This window comes from Episyrphus balteatus, chromosome 3 (genome assembly GCF_945859705.1).
Source record: "Episyrphus balteatus chromosome 3, idEpiBalt1.1, whole genome shotgun sequence".
Lineage (NCBI taxonomy): Eukaryota > Metazoa > Arthropoda > Insecta > Diptera > Syrphidae > Episyrphus > Episyrphus balteatus.
The window spans coordinates 123,310,228-123,325,812 of NC_079136.1; the positions used below are offsets into that span (position 1 = coordinate 123,310,228).

At 26.2% G+C, this 15,585-nt stretch overlaps 1 protein-coding gene across 5 annotated transcripts in view; it reads left to right on the forward strand.

The window, feature by feature from the left end:
- The first annotated feature begins 4,019 nt into the window (after window positions 1-4,019).
- LOC129913924 (junctophilin-1) overlaps window positions 4,020-15,585 on the forward strand; it is a 37,545-nt gene continuing 25,979 nt past the window's right edge. The window contains exons 1-2 of one of the 5 annotated variants that reach the window (XM_055992914.1): window positions 4,020-4,342; window positions 10,217-11,247. In XM_055992914.1, coding sequence (XP_055848889.1) covers window positions 10,946-11,247 — 302 coding nt within the window. In that variant the 5' untranslated portion in view covers window positions 4,020-4,342; window positions 10,217-10,945. Of the gene's footprint in view, window positions 4,343-5,998; window positions 6,155-6,433; window positions 6,694-10,216; window positions 11,248-15,585 lie in introns of those variants that run through there. The other 4 variants (XM_055992917.1, XM_055992915.1, XM_055992918.1 and 1 more) reach the window with 4 other exon arrangements.

Genomic DNA, 15,585 nt, shown 5'->3' on the forward strand with positions numbered 1-15,585 from the left:
GAAATCTTGAGAAATATTGTTAATAAAAAAATGATAAAAAAATAATTAAAATTAAAATTACAATTAAAAAAAAAAAAAAATCCAAAACAACGTCAACTCTTACCAGTGATAAATTTTTTGTTTTCAATTTTTGAAAAATAGTTTTTGTGCACAAAAATCTTAAAAAAAAGACAATATGGCAACAGCAAAAAATTTAATCCAAAAAAAATTACCAAATAAGAAGCCAAAAACTTTTCATTTACAAATAAGCAAATTATCAAAATAATTGAAAAGTATTCGCTATTTGAGAAACATTTTTTTTTAGTTTTGAATAATAAAACGCACTTAAGGGGGGAAATCCTTCGGGACGAAAGCTTTTTCAATAATTTTTTTTTGGAAAACTGAAAGCATTTATTGAAATTTGGGAAAGTATGTGATATTATTGACATTATAAAGTATTGATACAATTTTTTTGAAGTCCAAAAAAAAAATACAAAATGGCGGCTCTACAGCTCTTTAAAGTTGACGCCTTGAGTTTGCGCCGTGCAATGTCCAGGTCCAGAAAATTATTTATAATCAAAAAAGAGATTTTTTTCCAATAAAATATATTTATACGCATTGCATGAACCTAAATCTAGTAAAAAAAAGTGTAAAATAAAAATTAGAGACCAAAAAAACGAAAAAACACAATGTTTTTTTTTATAAACAAATTGTAAAAAAAAATATTTATTGTAAAAATTTTGTTGAACTTTTAGGTTCATGCAATGGCCAATAATTTAAAGAGTAATTTACAATTTATTTAAAGTCGATAGCTTCATTAGTTTTTGAGTTACGTTGCACGGTGCGGAAATAAGCGCGTTTTGAGGAAAAAGCGTTTAAAGTTTTCGTTTTCGTACTGAGGTAGGTTGAATGGGGCATTTGAGGCTTCATTTAAGGCTTAGACCACTGAAAATAGTTTCTTCGGTTGATAAATAAATTTATAAGGCAAACAAAAATTAGTGCAAAAATAAAAATTTCCAGAGGGATTTCCCCCCTTAAATTATGTGATAAATTTACACCAAAACTGAAATAATTGAAGCAAAATAACCGATTTGAAATGCGATAAGTTAATCAAATTAACCCTAAATTATGAATTATTTTTGCAGAAGAAAATTATTGCTTTAATAAATGTTAAAATCAAACTTTATAACAAAATTGTATTTTAGAACTTTAATTTAATAAATCAGTATTAATATATTTCTCAAAAATGTTTTTAATGCTAAGATATTTTTATTTAAGTGAGAAAAGCTTAAAAAAATAAATGGTTTGAAATTTAAAAATATATTGAATGAACCATTATGTGGTTGCAAACTATGTATTTATATCTCCCTTCCCGCTTTCTTTTCCTTGATCACCAGGGTTCGGAAACAAACATTAGAATTTGTTTGATCACAGGGTTTGGCATGTATTCGCGTAGCGTTATTTGGCTACTCTCCAGAGGGGTTTTTGGAATTAATTTTTTTGGACCAAAATGACGGTACTTGTCATATACCGATTTTAGTAAAATTGAAATATCTCGAAAACGGCTCCAACAATTTTGTTTAAAAAATTTAAATGTTAGTTTTAAGCTAAGGTCTATCTTCTAATGAGAATTTTTTTTTTGAAAATCATTATTAACGGTACCTGCCATAGAACTGTTTTTTTTTAAATCCGATTATCTCCGAAACTGCTTATTCGATTTCAACAAAACTATTTGTGAAGAAGCATTTATATAATTTAAATATAAACCAAAGATTAAATTTCCACAAAATTAGTTTTTGGATTTAAAAAAAAAATTTGAAAATTTGTTTTTGAAAAATCAAATTTTCGAAAACGCGGCATTGAATTTTCATACATACCAATTTTATTTAAAAACTTTTTTTTCAAAAAATTATTCATAAAAAAATAGTTTTTTTAAAAAACGGCTCTAACGATTTTGAAAATTTTTTTTCTAAAAATGCATGTTAATATATCAATCAAAACTGCATACTTGTTTTGGAGGGCAATTTAATTTCAGATTTTTTTTTTTTTTTTTTTTTAAAACCAATTTTATTTTTGTTTCCAAACTTCTATATAAGAAGTCTTAAAAATTTAAGCAACTAAGAGCAAGTTCGTGCGACCCAGTCGTGCATTTTATTTTTTTATGTAATACAGTTAATGAAAAATGTTAATGAAAAAAACATAAAATTCGTTATTCAGAAAAATGCGTAACATCAAAAGAATCTTAGCTCCAAAAAGGATGCAATGCAGATGTATAGAAAAACTAATATTTTATTTTATTTTTGATATTATACTTCTTTGAAAAAAAAAAAAATTCTAAATAATTTTGCTAGGTATGCCATTTTGTAGTATATGTTTCGAAAATGGAGCATATTTTCGAAAATTTTACTGTTGAACAATTGCTTTTGTTTAAATCCAAAAATTTATTTTTCAGAATTTATGATTTTGTATTGAAAAGTTTGTTGAAAAATTCAAAAATTAATAAATACCGTTATATGGTAAAAGAAATTGTTTTCATCAAAAGCTAGACCTTGCTTGGAAACAAACATTTGAATTTTTTCATCAAAATCCTTTGCGACTTTTTCAAGAAAGTTAAACTTTTCCCAGATTGGAATTGGCAAGAATTCTCTTTTTGCAGGCAGAATTCAGCTGTATATATATGTAATTGGAAAATTTTCATTAAAAAAAGAATGTTTTTTTGAACTCATCTGAAGAACCATTCTCACAAATTAAAAAAAAAAATCTTTTTATAGCAATTTTCCGTTTCGGTTATAGAAAGGAGACGTGAAATTAAACAAAAATTAGGTTATTGGGATTTTTTCCACGTTTTTTGTGGTGTTTTTTTCAATAAAACTAAAACAGAAATATAAACAGGAAAGATAGACTTTGTTGTGGAACAAAATATAGAAAGGCTGATTTTTTTTTCAAATCCGAAAGAAAGAATTTTGTAGTGACCTCTTCAAATAATATACTATATGAAAAACTTTAATGCAGGCTCCAGGTCAATAAAAGATTTTTATATGGTTACAACGTTTCGAGCGTGAATACACTCTTCATCAGGCCTTTATTGAAAAATTATAAATTAATGTACATTATTATACATATAGGTCAACAAAACTTACAACAACAAATAGTTGATTCGTATTTACAGCACAAACACACATTTCAATTTATTTAACAGCATTAAATGAACTATAAGATTTAATATCAAAGGGTATTAGAAAAAGTTCTGGTCTTGGGGACACCTGGCGAAATCCGTCATTTTGAAAAACGCGAATTGGTCTATATCTCCCAAACTATTGTCTTCACCGAATAAGTTGTAGGCAATATAAATATCTTTTCTTGTGCATACCTACACTGTTTTTCTGGTCGGACTATACTTTTGAGGTTTTTTTTGAATTTTTATGACATCATCAAAGTTTGTAGAGCATCAAACTTCCATTAGTTTGGTAAACTTTTAAATATTATACGATTTTTTCAAACAAAAAAATTTCGAATTTTATTTTTCTCAACGTCCTATTGGCTTGTACACAAAAATGCACTCGTGCCAATATAAATTTGTACTCAATACTTATGAAACGTATATCGGTATGTTTCATTGAATATAATTCCCGATTCTGGAGATAAAAAATTCGAAATTCTTTTTATTTTAAGACTTTTTGTGATTATGAATTCTTACTTGATGCTTTGATTTAAGTCTTTATTTTAGTTGCAAGATATTTTTCTTTTATTTTCTTGAAAAAAAAAATAAACTCCATAACATGCCTGTTTCATTATTAAATAAAAGCTCAAAAACACCCAAGAAATATACCACCAAACAAAGTTAGAGAGAGTCAAAAAATAAAATCCATTTTCTAAAGCTTTCTCTGCAAGAAAACATGCAAACACATGACAGCCTTTAATATACACTGCAACACAGCAGGTAAAGTTTTTTTTTTTTTTAGTTGTTGTTGTATTTTTTTTTTTTTTTTTTTGTAAGTTCCAGAGGACTAAAAATCTAAACAAGTTTCCAATAACCTCGTCCGTGCGTGATGAGAATAATGTATAGTACTAGTGAACGACGAGGATGTTGAAGAGTGTGGTGCTATACAATTAACTTAAATATACAAAAAAGAAATAATAATCCATCACAAGTTCAATTTTATTTTTTCCTTCTTTAACTCTATTTTATTTTATTTTTTTTAATTCGTGTTCTACTTAAAAAAAATTATTAAAACGTATCTTAAATTTTGTTTCAATTTTTCTCTTGTGAAATTCTAAATGCATATGTGTATAATAAATGTCCTTGCATTTTTAATGTGATATAAAAAATTTGAGTGAGAAGGAAGTGAAGATCCAAGTTAATGTAGGTCCTTTTTTGACATAGAAAATATAATCGATATTTTTCGTCTTCTATAAAATTTGAAAGAAAATAAAGATTTTTTGTCATATGTAGTTTTTGTTTTTTTATGTGTGTCCTTAAGGATATTGCGATGCATTTTTATTTTCTTCTAAGATAAATTACACAGTAAAAAAAAAACAATACAATTATCTACACATGTGCAAATAAAAATAAAAAAAAATATATTTTTTAAAAATTAAAGTGTATAAGAGCATAAGCAGCAATTTGTGTGTGAAAGTAAATTTAAGAGCGAGAAAATTCAGGAAAAAGCTTTTCCTAAAAACAAAACAAAAAAAAAAAAATAAATGAAAATAAAAATAAAAAAAAAACTTGAATATTCAACACCGCAAATGACACACAAATGCATTGACTGTGTCTCAGTTTTGTGAGGACTACTTTTTCGAAACGACCGTCGTCGTTTTTCGCGCGCGTGATTTTTTTCTGTCGATTTTTTCTCGAATTTTTTTTTCTGTTGCCTGTCAAAAATTATTCGCGGGTAAATTTTTTCGATATTTTTTGTTTATTTTTTTCAAGAAAAAAAAACTTAAATAAAAAGTGACTTTTTGAAATATCCTAAAATATTCATTTTGCATGCCACTTGAGAAGGAAAAAAGAAGAATTCGGTCAAATACGAAACACGAACAAAAAAGAAACAAAACGACCACTTTCCACTTGAGATTTGAATCTTATTTCAATTGTCTATATTTCAGCTGGCTTTATCCTGGTATAAAATTATTAAAAAAATCAATTTCAGAATGAAAGCGAATATATTATTTGAAAATTTACAATAAATAATATTTAAAAAATTTGGAATTTAAATGAAAAAGATTGCCAGTTTTCTATTGTTTTACTCCTACATCTCTTTTTTTTTTTTCATTTTTTGTGGTTATTAAATTATTCACAATCAAAACACAAAACTATCCCCAGACAAATGCTCTATAGTATCTCAAAAAAAAAAAAAAAATAAATAAATAAATAAATTATTCATGCACAGTCATCTTTGTAGTGAACAAAAATTCCCTGTACACAAAAAAAAAAATAAAAAATAATTGGATGAACTTTTATAGTTTTTAAAAATTCCTTCTTCTTCATCATCATTTTTAAGAATTTTCCTTCATTCTAGAAAATAATATAAAAAAAAAATAAAAATTTCTAGTTAAAAGATTGTCCACGATGCGTTCTTATAATATTAAGGTTACTTCAAGATTCTTTTTGAGTTTTTGACAAGTGCGCGCAGTTTATATTTGTCTCTCTCTCTCCCTTTTTTTTTTTTGAGATATGATCACTTGAAGGATCAATTCAGATAAGAACTGCAGCATTTAAGTGTCAATTTATACGCATGCTCCCTCCAAAAAAACACACAAACACACACGTCAAAAATAATTTTTCTTCGAGAGAGTGAGAAAAAAAGTACGCATACGCCCGAGTGAATACCTCTCGAGAGGATAACAAATGTTCAACGATAATTCTTATTCAAAAATTGTTCATGTAGTTTTTCATTCTTCCTGTTTCTCATGTCATTTTCTATTTCTTTTTTTTTCTTATTCATCATGATTCTCTATGGTTTTGGTTTTTTTGTTTTATTTAAGTATGTTCTCGGGAGCAGAAATAGAATTTCTGTGAGTTTTTTTTTTTTCATTTTTTTTATTTTATTATTTTATACATGTGTTACTGCTGGCTGAAAAATCGAAATGTTGGAAGAGTCTTTCTTTGCCTCCTCTCTTTCTCAAGTGATCATGAAGTGATATCCCCGAAAATTCCGAACAAGAATTAAATGTAAAAAAAAAAATCGAATAAAATAAAAAAAAAGAAGAAAATATAGTGAATTTAGTTTTAATTAATTTTTTTTTTTCTCTACATAAATTTATATGCACTTAATTTTTCAATTAAGATACATATTCAAAATTTATGAGAAATTAGTTACATATCTCATTTTCAAAAAAAAATCTTCAATTTTGAGTAATGAACATACGAAAAAATTAACAAAAAAAAAAAAATGTTACATATTTATACAAAATTTTAAAGAAAAAAAAAAAAAAAAATTAAATAAAGTGTGTGTTATGTTGAATAATGCTAAAAATACAAAATATTTTATACTCAAAAAAGACACTGCTACTCGCAAATTGCATTACTAAGAGATGAGAAATGTTTAAATTAAAACAAACGAAAGAAAGAAAAAAAAAAAAAACTTTAATATCTCGAACTAAATTGGAATTTTTTCGACTGTCGAACGAATGAAAGAAAAAAAAAATCGGATTCGTATTATTTAATCAATTAACTTGTACGTGACCTCGTATAAATCATGAAAAAAAAGTGTCTGTGTTTTTTCTAAAAAAAATTAAATAAAATATAATAAAAAAATATATAAAAAAAATTCAGTATCAGTGAAAAACAGTTTTTCAAAAACCAACGGCCATTAAACTATAACCAAAAATTCTCTGATAGAAATAAAATTAAAATACAAAAAAAAAAAATGGGGGAAATTTTTGCTCATAAAGTTAGGGAAATTGACGATTGATTTTGTAGAAAAAAATATGAAAAAAATTATGTATATTTCATAAATGGCCATCTGTGAATAGAATGGAAATAAAAAAAAAAATTCTTTTTTAGTTATTTTAACTGAAGAGCTATACACCACAGTTAGGCTAGTAAAATAAAAGAAAAAAAAAAATTAAAAAGAAAAAAAAATTCATTTGAAGAAAAATCTTCTTCAAGTTGATAAAAAAGAATAGAAGAACACACACTAGAACCAACAACAACAACAGCTAAATGAAAATCTACCTCAATATGTGATTCTATTTATAACAAAGCCTAAGATATTTGTTCTTATGTTTTTTGTTGTTGTTGTGTTATTGTTGCTCTTGTTCTCACGAAAAATATTGTAGCCTGTTTTATTTATTTATTTTTTTTTTATTCCTATATTTATATATGTAGATGAATATGTATATATTTTTTTCTGGTAGATTTTTCAAAAAAGAAAAAAAAAAAAAATAACAAAAACTGTAATGTACTTTTGCCTTCGTCATACACAATACGGTATTAATATTTTGACGTTTTTGTCGGTAAGAATATTATTTTTTTTTTTTTTGAAATTGATTGCAAGTAAATTTTGCCCCCGGAATTTGTAAGATAAAAGAAATTTTTAATATTGCAATTTCCGTTTAAATTAAACTCTATGGAATTTCAAATTAAAAAGAATTCATTGGCTAGACGACAATTCATAGGATTGTTGTTTTTTTTTTTTTTATTAATTCATTTATTTTTTTTTTATAGAAAACATTGTCATTTTTAACAAAATTCTAGGGAATTTGTTTATTTTATAACTAATGATTCGTAAAATTTTGTAGCATTTGTATTTTTTTTTTTTTTCAAAATTTGTATACCAAATAACAAGTAGTAAATTAATTCACTACCAAATTTTATAATTTTAAACTCAGTAAAATAGATTTAATTTTTTTTCAATAAACTGTATTATGAGAAATATTTCAAATTTTAATTCAATTATGAAAATTTTCTAAATTTAAATGCAAACAAATTAAAAATCTTCATTGTTTGTTCGTTATAAATTTTAATATTTAAATTAAAATTAATTGTTTTACCAAACTTTCATTTTCACATGAAAAACAAAAATTTCACTTTAGCCATTGAAAATAATTCAAGTCAAATATTGCAAAAAGCATAAAGCAAAAATTTGTTTAAAAGTGATTTCAAATGAAAATATAAAAAAATTCAAATTGAAATAAAAAAAAAAACCATTTTTGAATAAAATAAATCTAATTAAAAGTCTTTAACAAAATTTCATTGCGACAGTAATGAAAATATACATTCCAAATAATTGTGAATTTCGCTTTAAAGTAACGTAAATTTTTTCTTGCTTTAGATTTCGTTGTGCTATCTTTCATTGCGGTTTAAAAGAAATAGATATTTTTCAAAAATTTAAGATTTTTATCAACTCTGGATATGGGAACATGGGAATGAAAGTTTTTCTCGCATTTTACTGGTATGGGTATCGGCAGTTAATTTTAAAAGGGAGATCAGCTGTAAATTTCGAAGGAAGTTCACGAACTCAGGGTAAAGAAAAATATTCCTAGGGAAACAAAATTCTCCTGAAGATTCATGATTATTGGGTCCAGGTTTTCAAACTAGAGGAAACTATTTCACGTTAAAATTGGTTTCCTTTAAATTTTGAATTTTCATGTGTAACAAATGTTGCTCTAAAATTATTTATATATTTAATTTGCAACATACTCTTATTTTGATTCATTTTCATGCGAAAGTTTTTGTTATCAATTCGAATTCGAATTCACTTCAACTATAATCACAATTTTGAATGGAAAAAATATTACACTTTCTTTCCCTTATAGTGAAATAGTTACAAATATTTTGCTTGTCAATTGGATTATATGAATAATGTTTCACTTCATTCTTATACAAAATTCAAAAAATCAGAAACTTTGAATTGTTTTTCTGAAAAATCTATTATTTTGTGTGAGTTTTTTCTTGTGAAAAATGAGCGCGTTATTCCTATTTCAAGTGAAAAAATGTTATTTCATTTAATTAACATTGAAACCGTTTGTTGCAAAAAATTTAAGAGTTGTAAATTAAAACATTTTGAACTTCCATAACTTTCTGGCGAATTTTGTATGTTTGCTTTTAAAGGATTTAGAATTCCACTTTACCTTGAAATTTTTCACATTCCATGAAATTCATATTTATATTAAATTTCTTTGTGAATAAGAACTATCTGTCTATTAGTTCTTTCTTCATATTTCTAGCAGAACCTTAAAAAAATTCATGATGAATTTCATGTGAAAGATATTTAAGTTGAAGAATTTGGTAATAGCACATTTCTAAATTCTATAATTTTTCATGCGAAATTGGTTTGTGGGGCATTTTGAGTTTTCTGTTAAGATCTATAGTAATCAAAATTAAGGAACTCAATTCAAGTGTCCGGAAGGTATTTTTTTTAGAAGTTAAAATTAATTCGAAATTTTACGTGCGAATGAATATTTTTTCATGTTTCAATTTTTCGATCAAGAAAAATTTTAAATGAAATCACAAAAATCACATTGAGGGTAAAATTTTAGTAAAATAAAAAATATTTTTCGAAGCTTTCATGTGAAAGGTATTTAATTTGAAAAAATTGGTAATAGAATTTGGTAAAGGAAAATTTTAGTAAACATAAAGATTGCGAAACATATGTATTTTAAGAAATTTTGTTCAATGAAATTTGTTTGTGCCTTCATAACTTTCAAACTTACTTTCAAACAAACCCTCTTAAGTCAAAATCTACTTCCTTTTTGAGAATGCATTTTTAGATTAGCAGAGTTTTAGTTTAAAACAATTTAAAATCCTAATAGTTAAAATAAGCAAATCAAAAAACATTTAAGACAGAAAGTCAAATTTGGCCCAAAACAAAAAAAGCAAAACATGTTAGCCAAAGTTAATTTTGTATGAAATCCAACAACTAAAAAACTTTACATACTATTCAACAAATTGTACTAAATAAAAAACAAATCCAAATATAGAAATGAAGTAAAGAAAAATTAAAAACAACTGTTGGTGTTGATATTGTTATATTTCTGTTGTTATGAATAAGTGGTGTTTCCCTTGTTTTTTTTTTTTGTGACTATATGACTAATTTAGTGTGGGTCCAGTCTAGGTGCATAATTTGTCTGTTGGCGTCTTTGAGTCAATTGATGTCAAGAATATCATGATAAGTAATTTTTCATATTTTAAGGGTGAACGATTTTAAGGCATTTTTGACTTAAAAAAAAAAATCAATCGTAAATTTCCCAAATTTTTAAAACAAAAATTTATATACAATTTTATAAATAGTCTTATTGTTGAAGGATGGCTTATCTTAAAATCACACAAAACGTTTCACAAATTTTCTTCATTTTAATTAATAAATCGCTGCATTAATATAAATAATATACAAAAACAAAAAAAAAAAAATAAAAAAAAAATGTATTTGATGACTCACATTTTAAATATTACTCATAGAAACTTTTTAAAAATTTGTAATTTATCAAAAAGTGTTAAAAGAAAAAATTAATATTCCTTAAAATTGTGTTTAAAAATCAATATAATTCTTTCCTTGCAAATAAACATAAAACATATCGAATTAAAAAAAAAAAAAAATAACGAAAATATACATCATACTCATTCAAATGATAAAAAAGAGATTTAAAATTCGTAACTGTAATCAAAATAAAATCACTAAAGCCATCATCATTCGAAGAAAACCAAAAAAGCTCAAAAAGCTCATCAACAATTACGACGACGATAGGAAACCTTGGAAAAAGGAGCCAACCAAAACAACAACAAAACAACTCCAACAAAAACAACAACAACAATATCCACCACCATCCAATTTTTATAACCACGGCAATCTCAATACAAAGTTGACAAGTGCAAACAGTGGATTTCAAAAAGCAGGTCCTTAACCATCATCATCATAAAGCAGAGAGTCCTATCTACACATTTATATAAAAAAAAAAAAAAATAGAAAAAAATAAAGAGCAAGAGCGAAAGAATAATATTATAAGGATTTAGGACAAAAACATGCAGCAGCAACAGCAACAAGGCGACATTCAGAATGGTGGTGGTGGTCAGGCTATGAGTGGTGGTGGTGGTGGTGGTGCTTTAGCGAGTACCAATTCACCACCAGGAACTTATGGCACAAGTAAACGAGCACAAATAAGTGGAGGACGTTTTGATTTTGAAGACGGAGGAACATATTGTGGTGGTTGGGATGACGGCAAAGCTCATGGCCATGGTGTTTGCACTGGACCCAAGCACCAAGGTGCGTATGCTGGCGCATGGAATTATGGATTTGAATTGTCCGGCGTTTACATTTGGCCAAGGTTAGTATTGAAATTTATTGTTATTTTACTTTTTCTTTTTTCTAATGCATAGAACAGGACATTTACATTTATAGTTTTTGCAATCGTTTAAAAACATAACAATAAAAAATAATTGGCCTTTGAATAAAACGGAATCGGTTTAAAGGGGTAGAAAGAAACAAGTGCGTTTAAGGGTTATTATTGTTGAATATATGCTTGTTTGGAGTCTAATTATGGGTAAAGCACAAAGAGTGGCCTTGAATTTCTTGAGAAAATGTTCACACTTCAATGCTTTTTATATGTGAATGATATACGTACCTAATATAAGAAAATTAGAAAAAAAGAATGTTTGAGGAAACAATGCAAAAAGAAAATAATTTGTCAGAGCTGATTTGTTAAAGGGGATTTTGTAGCTTCATAAAGCAAAAACTTGAGAAGTGAGATAATCATTTAACATGAGAGTTTGATGAAAATTGCATGTCTTATTTTTGATTCCTCAAATTAAATATCAAAAAAATGATTCAAAGCTAAAAAGATGAGAGAACTGATTTTTGAAAATTTGTGTGCTGTTTTTTTCGTCATGTCGTCTGTCCGCCCGTGCGTCTGTTTGTCCATCTGATCATCATGAAGCTAGGTCTTTTTTGCATGATTTCCAACACCAATATTTTTTTTTTTTTTTTTATAACTCTCATAAGTCATAAATAAAGTTTTCGATGTATTCCAATTTTCTCGAAAATGGCGCTAAGTCGATTTCGTTTAAATTTGGTGCACCAGTGTTGCCAAGAAAATGTTTTGAAAAATTTGTGAAAACGACGAAAAAAAAATCTGTCAGCTAAAATTAATTTCGAGAGTAATTTTCTTCGCTGAAATTGTTAGCAATAGCTTCTTCTAAGGATTTGTTTCTTCATTTCTTTTTTCTTTGGCTTTTTCCATTTGAGAAAAAGCAATCTTATTAAGAAAACTTAACGTTATCTTGATTTCTGACTTTCTCCTAAGCGACACGACCGATTTCAATGAAATTTTTTACAAAAACATTTTATGTTATGTTTAAATTTAAAAAAAATATTCAAAAAATTAGTTTTTGGATTAAAAAAAACAAGCAAAAACAATTTTTTTTTGGAATATCAATTTTTTGAAAAATTTTTTTCAATATGTCGATCAGTATTTCATTTTGAATGGTACTTCAATTTTCATTTTACATTTTTAATGTTAAAAAAAGTATTTTTTTTTTGTTAACGACTTCAACGATTTAAAAAAAAAATTGTTTTCTTAAAATTCTTTGTTATACAAGAAATGAAAAGAAATAACACTGGTCAACAAAATTTAACTTTTTTTTTGCCACAAGAACCCAAATATACTTTTCTAGTAGTTTTTGGGGTGCTGAATCCAAATCTGAAGTCAGAAAAATTTGATTGGCCTTCGTTTTTGAAATATTACCGTTAGAAAATGTCAAAAAACGTAATTTTGGCTGTTTTCGAGGTTCTGTTTTTATGTGGGGTAATTCATTATAAACAAATTTGTAATGGTTATTATAAGAACAGATATTCTTCTTTCAAAAACTGTTTAAATTTTCCCGATATCTCTTTTATTGCTCGAGATATCTTTAGTTTCATTTAATAAGTCAAAGAGAAACTAAACTTAATCTAAAGTTTAAGTCACTGGCCACAGAATTTTTGCCACAAGAACCAAAATATACTTTTCTGAAGGTTTTTGAGTTGCTGAACTCAAATCCGCAATCGGAAAAATTCTATTAGCCTCCGTTCTTGAAATATAACCGTTATAAAAAAAACCCTTTTTTGCATTTTATAACGGTAATATTTTAAGAACGAAAGCTAATAGAATTTTTCTGATTGTGGATTCGAGTTCAGCAACCCAAAAACCTTCAGAAAAGTATATTTTGATTCTTGTGGCAAAAAAAGTGTAATTTGGTTGGCCAGTGCGTTGTTTCTGATTCAAAGACCGCTACTTAAATTTTAAATATCTCGGGCAATAAAAGAGATATCGGAAAGATTTAAACATTTTTTGAATGAATAAAACTAGCACAATTAATTACTCCACATAAAAACATAACCTCGAAAACAGCCAAAATTACGTTTTTTGACATTTTCTAACGGTAATATTTCAAAAACGAAGGCCAATAAAATTTTTCTGACTTCAGATTCGGATTCAGCACTCCAAAAACAACTAGAAAAGTATATTTTGGTTCTTGTGGCAAAAACCTTGTTGACCAGTGTAATTAAAGTGATTTTTTGAAACTTTTAATCAAATTTTATAATAGTTTTGTTTTCAAATTAAAAAAAAAAAATCTTATAGGAATTTTTTTAAAAAGCTTTAATATTCTCAGGAAAAAAGTGCATGCGACCCACTCGCGCATTCTATTTTTTTTTAGGACTAAAATAAACGGTACTTGTCATACAACCAAAATACAAAAATACGCTACTGAAGTTATACCACTCACTCACTTAAATTTACTTAGAAAGTTCGCACCATAAGAAAAAAAACTATTTTAAAATAATTATTAAAACTATAGATGTAATCCTTTGGACATTCTTGTCAAATAGTACAACACAACATGAGAACATAAAAAAAAATGTTTTTTTTTTTTGCTTTTTTTGATGAAATTTCATCGAGTTTAAAATATTCTAGCTCTTTTTGTAGATGTCTCGTAGACTTGATCGATATATATATTTTGAGCTAAGACAATAAGCTTTCAGATGGTGTAGGTTGTTATAGGGAAGAAAATGGATTTAATAGCGTGAGTAGATAAAAATACGTGTTTTTTTTCGCTTTTTTTTGATGGAAATTGATCGAGTTCAAAAAATTCTAGATCTTTTTGTAGATGTCTCATAGACATAATTAATGAATATATTTTGAGCTTGGACAATAAGCTTTTAGATGGTATACATTTTTTTATAGGTTGTTAGGCAAAAAAATGCATTTAATAGCGTGAGAAGACAAAAATACGTGTTTTTTTTCGCTTTTTTTGATGGAAATTAAATATTTTTCATCAAAACATTTTTATATAACGAAGCAATAATATTTATATATTTATTATATTTTGATTTCATTTTGTTTTTATATATCATCGGGGTCATAAAATTAACCACCGGATAGTTACAGCTTACAAGTCGTAAAATTTTTCCATTATCATTCCTACTATAAATATTATTTTGACTTAATTTTACGTTTGGGCCACGTGCCGTTTAGACTGGTGAATTTTTCTTACATAGAGCAACAAGAAAAATAGATTTTTTTTTGATAGGTGGTATGCATGCCACTTTGAATTTTGAAAATAAAATTTTCAGGTTCATATAATATACATGGAAATTTAATAAAAATTTGACTAAGGACATGTTTTTGTGAAACGAGAAAATAATATTAAAGTTATTTCCAAAAAAACAGCTGTCCTAATACGTTGAATAGTTCTATGAATAAAAGCAGTCAGATTATTTGCTAAAATGTTTGAGCATTTTCAACATTACCCAGTTTTTTTTTTTTTTTTATTTTCTGTCAAATGACATCGTCTTAGAATTTATTTTCTTATATAAAAAAGCTATTTGCATTTTCTCATTGAAAAAGTTTTTTTTTTTTTGTCTCCTTTTTCTATGAAAACTGAATGGAATTTCTAAAAGTCCCTGATGGCACGTATGAGATTAGAATAAAAATGCTTCGAGGCCTTCAAATTGAACGCGATTCAAGTGTGACACAGAGCAAAGGCTCGCACGACTGCATTTCAAGAAGTAAAATTATGAGTAGTATATCGTCGAATCATCGAAAACAATCTTGATTATTTTATATCTCCCCAACAATAATTTAATATATTTTTTCAAATCGATGAAGAAAGAACAAAAAGAAAATAAAAACCTTTAAAGAAATTTCTATAATATACGAATTTGGAGAGAGCTCTTGAAATTTTGTATGTTTTGAAAATTTATTAGCTTTAATCTTTAATTTTATTCCGCGTGAATGCATTTTACCTCCTGTTGTTATTTCAATAAATTTGTTTATGAAATTTTTAAAACTTTAGCCGATATAATGAATTGCTACGATAATAATATACATGTAAGCATTATAGTTCTTAAAGATTTTAGGTACACATACTTTTAGTGTATTAGTATACCTAAATCAATGAAAATTTAGTTTTTTTTTTGTCGATAAATGAATCCAGAAAATTGATAGTCGATAAGTTTATTTGTATTTCATGAAAAATTGTTATTTAGAAGTTTGGATTTTTATTTTTAGCCAGATGTACATAATATTCAATGAATTGGTCGTTCCTATGTCTATATAGAAATTTAATTGAAATACAAAAACCTATATCGTCCAGTCATCAAATACATTATATACAAAAACGTTAAA